Here is a 13,536-nt window from a genome sequence, read left to right on the forward strand (position 1 = left end):
TATCCAAAAATCGTGCCTACAATTCATTCCTTGGCGCAGCAGAACTGTCTACTCTCAGCTTAGCTACGATGGAGGTAAAATCCTTTGGAGATATGAAGGTCATTGAAGTACAGCCTTATTACAGTGAAATCTAATGTCTCAAAATTCTTATTTTGGGCTTGTAAGTGAGAGCCATGGTTTTAAGCTCTACTAAATACAAAACAAATAGAAACAAAAAGACTTAATATATTTATGCTCATTAAGAAAATACTAGTAGTGATGTATTATTTTAAAATATACAGTTAATATATTTGGAGTTATTTAAAATTTATATTGAGAAAAATGTATTTTCAGTATGGCTGTAGTTAAGCATCTACATATGACTGTTGAATTGATTGTTGTTTTAAATCAAACAATATACAATATTTTATAATACTCATTTTTATTATAATATTTTATAAATTTTAAAGAATGTGACAAAAAATATTGTAGGTATCGAACGAGGGGTCTCAGGGAGGAGTTGGGGTACAAAAGGGAAACAAGAATGTGATGCAATTCTATTTACTTAAAATATGTTTTGAAATGTTACCAAATTTAGATAAGTTGAAATCATGTAACTCTTCTCATAGTACAATAAAAGTTTAAAAAAAGGAAAAAATGTATTTTAGTCAATAGAATGAAGGGTAAAACAAACATATTGATTCTAATATATGAGAAAATATACTTCAGTACAAAATTATTTGGGAGAGATAAAATGAATACTTTTTACTGAATAAAGAAAAGAATACACTGAAGGGCATTACATTCATACATATATCTGCACCAAACAAAGAAGCATCTAAATTCATAAGACAAAAATAATAGATCTAAAATTACAGATTCATCACAACATGAGAGTGGAGGATTCCAATAACCTACTCTTACTGATAGTCCTTTCAGAAAACAGAATCTTTAGATGAAAATGTCATCATACGTTAAATGGACATAACAGATATCTAAAGAACATTCCAACATGCTAGTGTCAGTATTCCATTCAACAGTCTCTAAAATCTATCACATAATAAAAAACAATGCAAGTGAAAACAAATTTAGGAAAATTGAAATAACATACTTTTTCAAAAAACGGGAAATCTGCATTTCTGCCAATAGAGATAGAAAATACAGAAACTATATAAACTCATGATGGCTAAACAACACACAACTAAATTAGACTTCTGGCAAGAAGGAAATCATGAAATAAATCTAAAAATTCCTTATACTGACAAAAAGCCAATCCCAATATACAAAATATGTGGGTCACAATGAATGAATGTTAATGATTTATCATACCAAATGCTTACATCGAAAAGACAAAGTATCTTAAATTAATAAGTTTTTGATATTATACAAAAGGCTTGTAAAGAAACAGCATCCCTCAAAGAATACAAAATGAGACACTCAAAAACGAGTGAAATAAATGAAATAGAAGTTTAAAAAGAAACTGTCCAAATACCACAAAATACTTTTTCTTCATTCAATTTCTAATGATAGGTGTGCAGGGTATAATCTTCTTGGCCCACAGTTTATTGCTTTAAGATTTTGAAATGCTTTTCTACCCTCTGTAATGGCCTTTATGGTCGCTGATGAAAAGCCTTGGGCAATTCAAATATTTCTGCCTTTGTATGTGAGTAGATATTTTTCTTTTGCTGCCATTAACAATCATTTCTATACATTTTATACTTGACATCCTAGGTATGTGAAGGGGTTTCTACTTATGCCCTAATTGGTACTACATGCTGTGCTAAGATTATGGATAATAAGCCCCAAATCAGTGCCTGGGTCCAGCCCTGGTAGAGTCTTCATTCTTATTGGTTCTTCTTGAGGCAGAAGATGGGGAAGGGCATCAGTGGAGAGTAAGACATTATCTTGCAAGGTATAGGGGTAAGACTTTATCTTATGAGATATTTAGGATTGCTGTATAATAATAAAATGTTCACTTATCTAAGTAAGTTTATTTGCTATTATAGCTGGACAGCTTTCTGTGTTTCTCTGAAGCCTGAAACTGGAAATGCAGGCACTTAGCCCCTCATCCTAAAACAGGAGATTAAGTAAAGGATTAATTACTAGAGACTTTTCCCTTTTGTACAGATGCCACTTGCTTGTCAGACTAGGGGATAGTTTGGGGGTAGAAGTAATAAACTATTTAACCAGGAGAAGAGAATAAGGCTCACAGAAGGGAAAAATTTTACATAAGCAAATATGCATAAACTCACATAAATTCATATACAGATTCATGCATGCTAATTTATACATTTCCATTCAAATCAGTTGAGTCCAGCTTGCATACATCCTTACAATTACATACTTACACTCGCACATCCACACTTACATTTGTGTTTGGTGCAAAAGACCAAGCATTGGTGCAGAAAGAACCCACTCATTCTGAATGAAAAATGAGCTCCAAACTTTATTGCATAGAAAAAGAAAAAGCTTCTACCATTTTAATGCTAAATGAATTAAACTCAAGTCTATTAGAAGAAAGCTTTGTTCCTTTCATAAGACTAAGCCTGCCTTCTTATACAGAAAAGAATGGTTCTGTCCCATAGTAAGGAGAAGCCTGCCTATTCCTTCTGCTTTCTCTGCAGCTTCCTTTTTTTTCCCCTATGTATTCTGCATATTGCTCTCTTAGTTTCTAAGTTATTTCCCTCTGAATTCTCTTTCTAATCTTGCTCTCGCCTCCTGCTCTGATGTCACAATAACATTCTTACTCTCAATGCATTTTCTCCCAATACTATGCCTATACTTCTAGGTTCTTGAGCTCATGTCTGGTTGTCTAAAGGATTCTGTCTAAAAAATTCTCCTAAGCTTAGTTCTGTCTCTTCTCTTTGTCCTCAGCACTTAAAAATCTTTCAGAATACATGATCACATGTTATGAAGTTCATCACAAGTTCACACAGAAAATAAAATCATAAGATGAAGTAGAATTTTGCAACGCACAATGTTTACATGCAAATCGATTAAGAGTAATTATCTGGGTAAACATTCATCACCTGTCACAGCTACATAGGTTCTTTGAAAGTTAAAACCATAACTAGGTCATTGGTGAAGTTTGTATAGATAAACCCAGTCAATATTTTATGTTCTGTCCTAGCTCCTATAATAAATTTTTATCACTCCATTTATAACATTTGTTTTATGGTTTTTACTTCTCTTAGAATGTGCTCTGAGTAGGAGAAGGTCTGGTTACTATCTAGAAGCAATTAACTGTTGACACATGGAATATTGGCAGAGTTTTCATTGTAGTTTCGACTATCAGAAAATTACTTAATAGTAGTCCAACTATAACAGAGCTTAATAAATACTGATATAATTCTAGGAATTATTATATGAATATTAGAAAGAACAAAGAATTCATTTATTTGACTATATAGCTGTACATCTTCATAGATCTGCAGAGATCTGCTCAAAAGGGGTACACTAATGCCCAGTGATTGTTATATATGTTTAATAATAATAGGAAAGCATATTAATAGAAGGAATCTTTCCTAAATGAGAAATCTCCTGGGCCTTGTCTATCAGAGTTCTGATATAGAGTTTAGTCTAAGGCAGTCATCTCAGGAGGATCATCTGCTTGTTATTAGCTTTTCGTATGATGGCTCCTTACAAATTAGGAAGACACTCATGTTGTAGATTATCTACACTCTAATGCCACATTTGTACTTTGGCTGTTCTTACCTGGATATTGGAAGTATGTGTGTAGTGATTAATATTAAATATTACAGCACAGGGTCACTTCCCCGCCTTACACCATTTATGTTCCTAGATGAAAGACACACACAGACTTTACATTATAATTTTTTCCTGATGCAGCACAATAGCTGGGCAGCTGCCTACCATTTATTCTGTTATATTCAACTTTCCTATCAATTACCCAAGTTATTACTTACTATGTTTCATCTAGGCTGTTCTTAGCTCCAATTGTACAGCCTACATGGTCACATTTTTATGGCTCACCTAGCCCTTGGTGGCTCTCCTTTCTCTTTTCCTGCATGTTTACTTTCTATTCCATGGGTCCTATTCCTTCTTTCTCTCTTCTTGTGGTCTCAAGCCTGTGAGATCTTTTGTACTATCCTAAGAGACAGGGAGCATTTGCTGCTATGGTCTCACTGCCATGTTTGCAGTAGGAAGAAATCACCACAATATTCATCCTTCAAATGGTCAAAGAATATATTATAAAATATGTCAAAATAATGTAAAAACCAGAGAATGTGGTAACATGTCATGATGTTATACTCAGAACCATGGCTAATCTCATCCATCATAGTAAATGGCAATCCAGCCTGGACTACCACAGTAAGAAGCTGCCTCAAAACAAAACAAAACAAAACATAAAATCAATGAGATCAGATTGGATAAATCTTGGGCTCTGTCTATGAAGATATAAACCTCTCAGATCACACACAGTGAAGAGGTCATGGATTTAAGCATACATGGACATAACGGATACTTTGTTTTGTTCATTGCAGATATTGGAAATACTGGTGGGAGTAGAAGCCACACAGGTAGTAAGAGCTCCAGTGTCAACTGCATGGCCTCTCCCTGGGTTCATATCACAGCCAATAGTCCCTACAGAAGAGTTCCACTCTACTGGAGGCCAATCTGTTACTAGGACCCCCAGGTAAGAAATGGCCAGTCGCCAGCTAATACTCTTTAACCCCTGCCAATTTCTCAACTACACTCCCTCTCCTAGGCTCCATATCTTTGACAACAACCATGACAGAAGACTCCTGCTCTGAGGGAGTCAACATCAGTACTAGGTATCCCATGTGAGTGCAAATAAATGGGCTGCTCTTGTTTTTAAAACAGACAGATTCAAATATATAATCCTCAATAGAGAAATCTCAGATGGCCAAGAGACTCTTAAAGAAATGATCAAACTCTTTAGGTAACAGGGAAATGAAAATCAAATATACTTTGAGATTCCATCTTATACCAATCAAAATGGCTAAGATTAAAACCAAATGTGACTGTTCCTACTAGTGAGGATGTGGTTCACAGCAAGCACTATTGCATTGAGGGTTGAAGTCCAAAATTGTACAGCCGCTTTGGAAATCAAAATGATGTTTTCTCAGAAAATTTTAAATTGATACACCTAAAATGGATGGAACCAGCAAATATCATCCTGATTGAGATAGCTCAGTCCCAAAAGGACATGCTTGGTTTGTACTCACTTATAATAGTGTATTAACCATAAAGTATAGGATAAGTACACTACAATCCACAGACCTGAAAAAGCCAAATATTAATGAGGACCCAAGAGAGGATACTTGAATATTCTTCAGATGGGAAATAAAATAGTTATCAAATTTGGATAGGGGGAGATAACTGAGTAAGAGTAGAAAGAAAAATGGGAATGGGACTGTGGAATCAGGTGTATGGAGAGCAATGGCATCTGTAGCAACTGTCAGATACATGGAATTGATGAGGCCACAAGAGTCTATAGGGAGACTCTGACTGAGTCTCCTAGCAGTGATGGAGATAGGGCCTGAATTGGCCACCTCCCGTAGCTATGCAGGACTCCCAGTGGAGAGATAAAGACAGTAACCCACCCACAAGCGTTTGACCCACAATGTGTCCTACTTAGAATTAATACAAGATACAAAGATAGTGCAGAGATTGAGGGAAAGGCCAACCTGTGGCTGGCCCAAATTGAGATCCATCTCATTATTAGTGTTACTCAGTTATGCTTACAGACATTATCCTATTCTAACTATCCTCTGAAAGCTCAACTCAGCAGCCAGGGGAAACAGATGAAGAGATCCAAAGCCAAACAACAGATGGAGCTCACATAGTCTTGTGAGAAAGTTAGGGAAATGATTGAAGGACATGAAAAGGATAATGGCTTCAAAGAGAGATGAATAGAGTCAGCATAACTGGAACTTTGGTGCCTCCCATAACCTGAAGCACCAAGAGAACAAGCATGGGTGCCTAGCACATATATATGAAATGTGCAGCTTAATCTACATATTGGTCTCTTTACAACTGAAACAAGGCTGTCTCTGAATCTGTTGCCTATTTATGGATACCATTCCCAAAACTGGGCTACCTTGAGGCCAATGGGAAAGGAAGGTCCAATTCCTGCAGAAATTTGATGTGCTGTTATATGCAGGAGAACTCCCCCTGGTGAGAGGATAAGGAGAAGGGGAATAGGGCTATTAGGTGTGGGATTGGAGGAGTGGGAGTAAAGAGGCTGATAATGGGATGCAAATTGAATAAATTTATTAACTAATAAAGATAAAAGACCTTTGGGAGAAGGAAAATGGACTTTCCAATAGAAGATAACAGGATGGACTAACCTTTCATGGAAGAAGGGAAGACAAGGTTTGGGTGCATCTATCAGAGATTATATAGAGAAAGGATGCCTGAGAGGTTCAAGGACTCATACCTCTTGGGTTACTCCCATACCCTTAATGGGAACTGTGTTCAGGTTAACTATTTAGCTTCTCACTTTATCTTGTTCTTTGACACTGTTGCTTCTCTGTTCCCATGTTAGCATTCAGTTCATGTTTTCTAACACTGAACCTTGCATCCCTTCTGTCTTCCTGAATTTGAGACTGTTGCTTTTACAATATGCTCAGGACACTAACATTTACTTTTTGTTAGTGACTCTTCACAACCCTGGTATTTTCCCATCTGGGTAGGTGACTACAGCATTTGCTCTACCTGTCTCAGACCTGATGCTGTCTTTGGGCCTGAATGCTGGAGGCTTTCCATGGAGATCACTGGCTTGGCTTGTTGTAAGAGCCCTTGCATGGCAGGACATCGCTGGACACCACTGAAGAGCTGAGAATGGGCGGGGGCCCCAGGGTGGCAGTGACCCTGGACCAAGAGGGAAAAGGGAGGGTGGGAAGAGAAGGAGCTGGTTCGTTCTCACTCAGGTGAGAGTCCTTGGTCTGGCCTGATGGTTGGGAATGTTGGGAGGTTTCTTGCAGGATAATAGAGGTAGTTCTTTAGGGGAAGGCCTATTCCATTGTTCCAGTATGGTAAGTAGTCAGATGACTGTAGTCAGAAGACTGTGAGGGTAGAGTCCATTCAGAATACTAGGAGTTTAGGGCATTGCCCTACATGAATGATCTACAGGATAATGGAGGCCTCGTTGTGTCAGGCACCTAATGTCTGGGAGTGTAGCTCACTGTTCTGTCCCTTGTAGAATTTTCTACTGGGTCTCTGGTGTAAGCCTTGCTCAACCAGAACACAGACTGCATTTCACAGTCCAATATACTTCTAATATTTCTTCTACACACACAAACACACACATACACACAAACACACTACATGGAGAGACACAGAGAGAGAGGCTCACAGAGATTCAGAGGGCAATGTAAATAACATTTGTGATACATAAAAATGTTCAATTAAAAAGAAGATTATTTGGATTCTATCATAGGGTTTCATTGCTATGAAGAGACAAAATGACAAAGGCAACTCTTATAAAGGACAGTAAGTAGATCTGGCTTACAGTTTCAGAGGTTCAATGCATTAGCATTATGGCAGGAAGCATAGCAACAAGCAGACACACATTGTGTTTAGTGAGTGGCTGAGAATTCTACATCTTCATCTGAAGGCTCCCAGGGCAAGACTTGTTCCACTGGTAGCTAGGAGAAGATTCTCTCTGCCACACTAGCAGGTTCTTGAGCATAAGATCATGTAGACTCCCTACATAGTGGCATGCATTCTACAACAAGGCCACACTTCCTAATAGTGCTACTTCCCCTTGACCAAGCATAATCAAACTAGCACAGGACCATTAAATTTGAATGTTAAGTAGACAATGTCTAGAATAAAAAAAAAAAGAAATCAAGTCACACTCTTCTTTGTCTCTAAAGATTTCCATATTCACTTCCATAGATTCATGGGTTGGGAAGATTGACTCCAATTGTAGGTGTCATCATTCCATGGTCTGTGAGCCCAGGTTGCATGAAAAGTAAAAATTTAGATAAGAACCAAGACCATTTATCTGTGCTCAATCTACTGTTACACTGGGTCAAACAACCTCAGGTTAATGTTCTCTCAGGCATGGTGTAGCAGTCCTTCAAATTGAAAGCCAAAATATACATTTGCTTCCTTGAGTTGCTTATGTCAATCAAATATCTTGTACAGTGTGTTTTGGGTAAAGGCAGTGAAAGACCAAGTTTCATGGGGAGTTAATATATATATATGCATATATATATGGTCTACAACATACTCAGAAGCTCAACCTCCTTAAGTATGTGAAATAAGTACTCAGGAAGATAGCCAAGACTTTTAAGAATTCTGCAATGTCAACTTATGGATTGTTCTTCTCTAGATATTTATCCTTTGTATGTAAAGGGCAGTGAAGAAGCAAAAGCACATGGCCTGTCTTTAGCTGGCTCAGCAGAGAAATATTGCCCACATCTATATCTACACAAGTGTGTTAACACTTGTGACTGTTAAATGAAAACGATAGAGGAAAACATCAATTCAAATCATCAGTGCCCAACAACCCAGGAGAGAATGCATCTAAACAATATATCTAAACTGAGGTGGTACACCCATAACTACTGGAAACAGTGAAGAACATAAAGCCAGGACAATTGTTTGACCCAGTTCAAGCAAACCTGAATGATGCAATCACTGTCATTCGATCTGTCCATTTTGGGTTTTGCAGTCTTCCTGTTACATTCTTGGGGACTCTCTGCATTATGCTTCATTTTAGGACTTTTTTCTGAGAAAATTATGTTTGAGTACTTCTAGTAAAATTCTAAAATTAGCTTTATCTGTCCCTATGTGTAAATCTTCCTTATACACTTGAGATCATGAAGCACAGGAAAGTACATGGCTAGATGAGGTTATTATTCCAGGATTCTTCCTGGTGTGTCTGCCTCTGAACAAACTCAAACAGTATAATTGATGCAAGGTTAACATAGAGAATAGAAAAATTCTGACTGCTCAGGAGACTACTTCACAGATTCATAGTTTCCTTTTATAATACATTCCTGGTTCTCTGAGAATATAGTTTGAAGAGAATGGGTCATACAGGGCATACTCCCTGGAGGAACAGAACTCTGTAACTAACAGAGATTGATGAAGATCTTTGTAGATGATGAAATGTAAAACAGTTAGCTATTAGATTTGCTATTCAGAAGAAGACTGGTTCAGATAGTTTCTGTTTGACTGGAGTGCTTTAAAACTGGAAACAATACCAGCATAAAAAGCAGCTGTCATATAAAACAGAAAATGCTTTGGAGGGGACATTCTTTAGAGTCTTTCAACTGGAGTTATAGAACTGATAATAAAAATAAAAAATCTGTTTGGTTTCTATTTTCCAGTTGTGACTGGATCTATCAGTTTGTACATATAATGAAAAACCAAACACACAATCTGTACCATTTTGATAACTATTAGTCTGACTGTGTTCTATGAAAGAGCTGTATAAAGACACAATCTTGTTGCTAGTAAGTCAAAGCTTCAGAAGCAGTCTGATTGCTACTCCATCAGAGCTATGAGATCGAGATCACAATTTGCAACTGTCTCACTCCTTACTCTTGCTGAATCCTTTTTCTCCTCTGCTGAATTCCAAACATTTGTTCCATCCATTGTCTCTACAATTAGGATAGGGTATTTTATAGTTTCTGTCAGAGCACTTGTTTATTCTTTGGAACTGAGTGGATCCAGGGAATTATTTGGGACTTAGCAATATCAAGTATAATTTTCTAACCTCCAGAGAGCTTCTACACACAAAAATCATGCCCATATACTCTCCAGGTTTTTCCCACAGGGATTGATTTTGTGCATCCATACACATTGGAAAAACCTGAGCATTTAAGAAAATCATATCTAGGAAAATCTTCAGAGGCTATAAGCGTGCTCAGTGAATAGTATCTTTTCCTGCATTCAAGAATCTATAACTTTCAGAGGGGCTGCTCTACATTCAATACAAGTTAGGGGTTAAGATTCTACACCCTGATACATATTTCCACTCCTATGAGTTGGTTTTGTTTGTTTGTTTGCTTGCTTGCTTTTCAAGAAAACTGTCACCTTAGGTTTTGTTCTTTGGTTTATGGAATTTTCACTTTGTCAGCATGTTTTTAAGGAATAGGAAGGGAGTTGGCAATCACTGAATGCATGATCTTGGAATTGAAAGTTTAGGATTTGAATATCTTCGAAGAAGGGAACACATTCAACAAGCAAAAGACAAAAGCTCAAGAAAAATGACAAGAAATCATTGAAATACTTTATTTTACATAAGTAAATAACCACAGGAGTACTGTTTTGGTATTAGGAAATTTTGTCAGGGACTCTCCTGGCACATTGTGCAAACACCAGGAACCTCATTTATGGACCTATCATCCGCCTGTTTGGAAGCATGCTGGGCATTCAGCTTACTCTGAACTTTCAGTGCCCTTATCTCAAAGAGGAACATAATCGCACCAAAGAGTGACAGGGTGGCTGTCAGGAGCCCAATTGGAAACACATATGTGCTGTGTTTTTTAATCAGGTCTTCTTTCTTGACTGGAAAGGTTGGTGGAAAGTCAAGGGTGGTTTTGCCATAGAGATCTACTACATGGTTCCAGGTGACAGAAATAATGGTGCAAAGGCTGCTGAGGATCAGAATTAAGATAGAGCACTTGTAGCACACTATCTGAATCTCAGGGACTGAGGCTTTGATTATGCTGACCTTAATGGCTGCTGAGGTAAAAATCACAACAACAGGTTTTATCAGCATTGCCAGTAACATCAGGCTCCTTGCACATTGAAATTCAGGTGAAATTGTCCAGGTTGAGTTGACAGAGCTGTGTACCAGAATTATTGTCTCAGTACCAGAGAAGTTAAATTCCCAATGGTAATAAGCTTCCCAGAGTCCGATGTAGACAAGCTGGACAACCTTATTGTCGAATTCCCAGAGGCGCCAGTATTTGCTGCTTGCAAGTATTACTCCAAATCCTGAAGATGATAGGCTGCAAAGGAAGCCAGTCACTCTGAAGATCCACTCTTTCACTACTGCACATCTGAAGATGAGATAGTACAATATAGAATCAACCAAGAACATGAAGTGTGTGAAAAGCAGAATGAGTTTCCAGAGTATGAATTACTCATTCCTTGCCTCTGCTCTCACAATTCTGTATTTAAGCAACCTATATGTGTATTAGGCTTCTATTCAATAGTTAAGTATGAATAAGAAGACTTCAGATCTGTGATTGTGACAGCAGTCTCCATTGGTACATGCTTTGTTCAATAATTTCACAGTATCATTCAAATGCTGTTATGTTGCTGGTTCTTGACCATGCATTTTAATATTTAGAGCTAATAATGAACTAAAAGTTTGCAGTATCTTTTAGAGTGATGCTTGTTGCATCTCTCATTGAAAAACAGAAAAATTGTGAATAACCTTAGTGAGTGTTCCAAACAGAGGAATGCTTAAATTATTAATAGTGGACTACTGCATGAAATTTACAAGAGCAATGTAATAACTGCATAATCCTTAAATGAAAGACACAAGAGAAAAATAATGCATATGACATACCCATTTATGTCATAAACATACATGACTTGTTTAAATACCCAAAGATGTATGAACATAAATTATGGAACAAAGGAAATAGTAAGTATATCAAGGTAGATGGAATAGCCAGTGTCATAACTCTTTGAATATCACCCTAAGAGTTTGCATTTCTCTGTAAAGGTAGGTATGATATTTCATATTTTACACCAGCATATACACAATCTTAAATTTCTATGCATAACTAGTTGGGTGTAAAAACTTGATGAGAGAATGTTGATCTCCTACCATAGGTGGTTTGTGGAGTTCAATCTGTACAACATCAAGACTACAAAATGTATGAATATAAAAGATCAGGAGTCATGGATTGGGGAATTCTGTATCTGCTATTTATTCAATATTGTACTTTGTGAACATTGACTTTATTTAGGTACAAATTATAAAGAACGTGGAGGTATTTTGTTGAGGTAATCTCATCTTTGACACAAAACATTAATACTTGGAACATAATAATGTCATCTTTGATACTTCATACTAGGAAGCAACTTATTTAGAACTTTTGTCAGTGCAGATCTATTAGTGTAATAAAAGGAAAATGAGAAAATTTTGCTGAGAGGTCCTGATATGTTCTTTAACACAAAGGAAAAAGGCATAGTCCTTCAATAATACCAATGCTTGCATAATTTCATTGCCATTGTTCATGCAGAAGGGTGAGTGTCTATAGTAGAGATCTTCTTGCCAGTGCACATTAAATATCAGCTACCCAATGTTCCATGGTCTCCCATGGAATATGCTTTCTAAAATGGTTAAAGCAGTAGGTATGCCATTTGGGAAATTCCATCAGTATGATAGCTTTTGTACTGATGGTGGCTTACGAATCATCAAAATGTTCATTTTGTCAAGTAGATCTCATGTAGCAGACTACAGAATAAGTATGATTTGGAGGAGAAATTAAAACAGAATGGAGAATGATTTTATGCCAGACAAATTAGCTAACTTGGCAGGGTATAGTTTTGCTCTTGTGTGAACCCCAAGAGTATAGACAAACATTCTATAAAAACCAAGTAGAAAACCTTCATATATCATAATTTACCTTTTTGTGTTGGGGCTGAATTGACCCATTTGGAGGGTGACAATATCACCAATCTTCAAAGTCTCTGGAAATATTGATCAGAGAGGGAGTCACAAGTAGTGGTGAAAAACCTGGTGAAAGACATTCTGTTAGACACAAATTTCTGCTCAAAACAAAGCCTGGCTGGCAAGTCATCCCCATTAGTAATTCGTGTTTTGCTTAGTTGAAATCTACTTTAAACATTCCAGAATATTAGTGAGACTCCAATGTTACCCACACTATTATCAGTCTCATGTAATATGCAGTCAAATAACACAGAGTCACTAATTCCCATGTAAAACATCAGTAAGTTATACACTGCAGGACCTGAAGGGAAAATATTTCCACATTGGGCCTCTGACCCTTAGGACATTCAGCCAAATATACTCAAATGGGAGGAATGTCTAACAGTAGCCAGATCTAAATGTCAGAGGCCTTCTTTGGCATTCTCTGTCCTAGAATAGTGAAGGTAATTAATTAAAACCACAGAGAAGATATACAATTCTTTCCTATTTGTCTCTCTTCTAGGAAGTCCAAATGTTAGCAACTGCCACCCTTAAGAGAAATAAGTAGCTGTACACATTCTTATGTTTCCATGACTACTATTGATAGAAGTTTAATTCTGAGCAATGACTTGTTTTCAACGCATACATATGAAGTGATTAAAAGAAGTTTCTACAACTAGTTTTTTCTTAAGTCATGAAACAAATATCCTCTGTAATTTATTAGTACTCTGTGAAGACTATTTTTGGTTGTTCCCTTGAGCATATGTAGAAGTAACCTAAACAAATGACTGAAAAAGCCTCTAAGGATTTTTTAAAAATGAAATCATTTTAAGTCCAATGACATACTTCTATTGTACATTTTTCATGTGAGAAGATAAGCCTTTAATACAGATCTTCTGAGACAAGAAGATTCACATTAATCTGAAGCAGACCTGTACTGG

General features: G+C 36.9%; 1 protein-coding gene across 2 annotated transcripts; it reads right to left on the reverse strand.

The window, feature by feature from the left end:
• Positions 1–10,201: 10,201 nt before the first annotated feature.
• Positions 10,202–13,142, reverse strand: LOC116095078. 2 transcript variants are annotated; one of them, XM_031376606.1, is made up of 3 exons: positions 13,100–13,142; positions 12,573–12,682; positions 10,202–10,988 (listed from the first exon to the last, which is right to left on the reverse strand). In XM_031376606.1, the coding sequence occupies exons 2-3, from the start codon at positions 12,599–12,601 to the stop codon at positions 10,271–10,273; spliced, it is 747 nt and encodes a 248-aa protein (XP_031232466.1). In that variant the 5' UTR covers positions 12,602–12,682; positions 13,100–13,142; the 3' UTR covers positions 10,202–10,270. The 2 variants fall into 2 exon arrangements, with proteins under 2 accessions (XP_031232466.1, XP_031232461.1); XM_031376601.1 differs by having other exon boundaries at positions 13,091–13,140.
• Between the last annotated feature and the right edge of the window lie 394 nt (positions 13,143–13,536).

Source organism: Mastomys coucha, chromosome X (genome assembly GCF_008632895.1).
Source record: "Mastomys coucha isolate ucsf_1 chromosome X, UCSF_Mcou_1, whole genome shotgun sequence".
NCBI classification, from domain to species: domain Eukaryota; kingdom Metazoa; phylum Chordata; class Mammalia; order Rodentia; family Muridae; genus Mastomys; species Mastomys coucha.

Bases quoted from the DNA above. Each gene is read 5' to 3' on its own strand.
- LOC116095078 (XM_031376606.1), bottom strand. From the start codon at position 12,601: ATGGGTCAATTCAGCCCCAACACAAAAAG. The intron at 10,989-12,572 runs GTAAATTATGAT...TCTCATCTTCAG, and splicing joins TTCAGCCCCAACACAAAAAG to ATGTGCAGTAGTGAAAGAGT.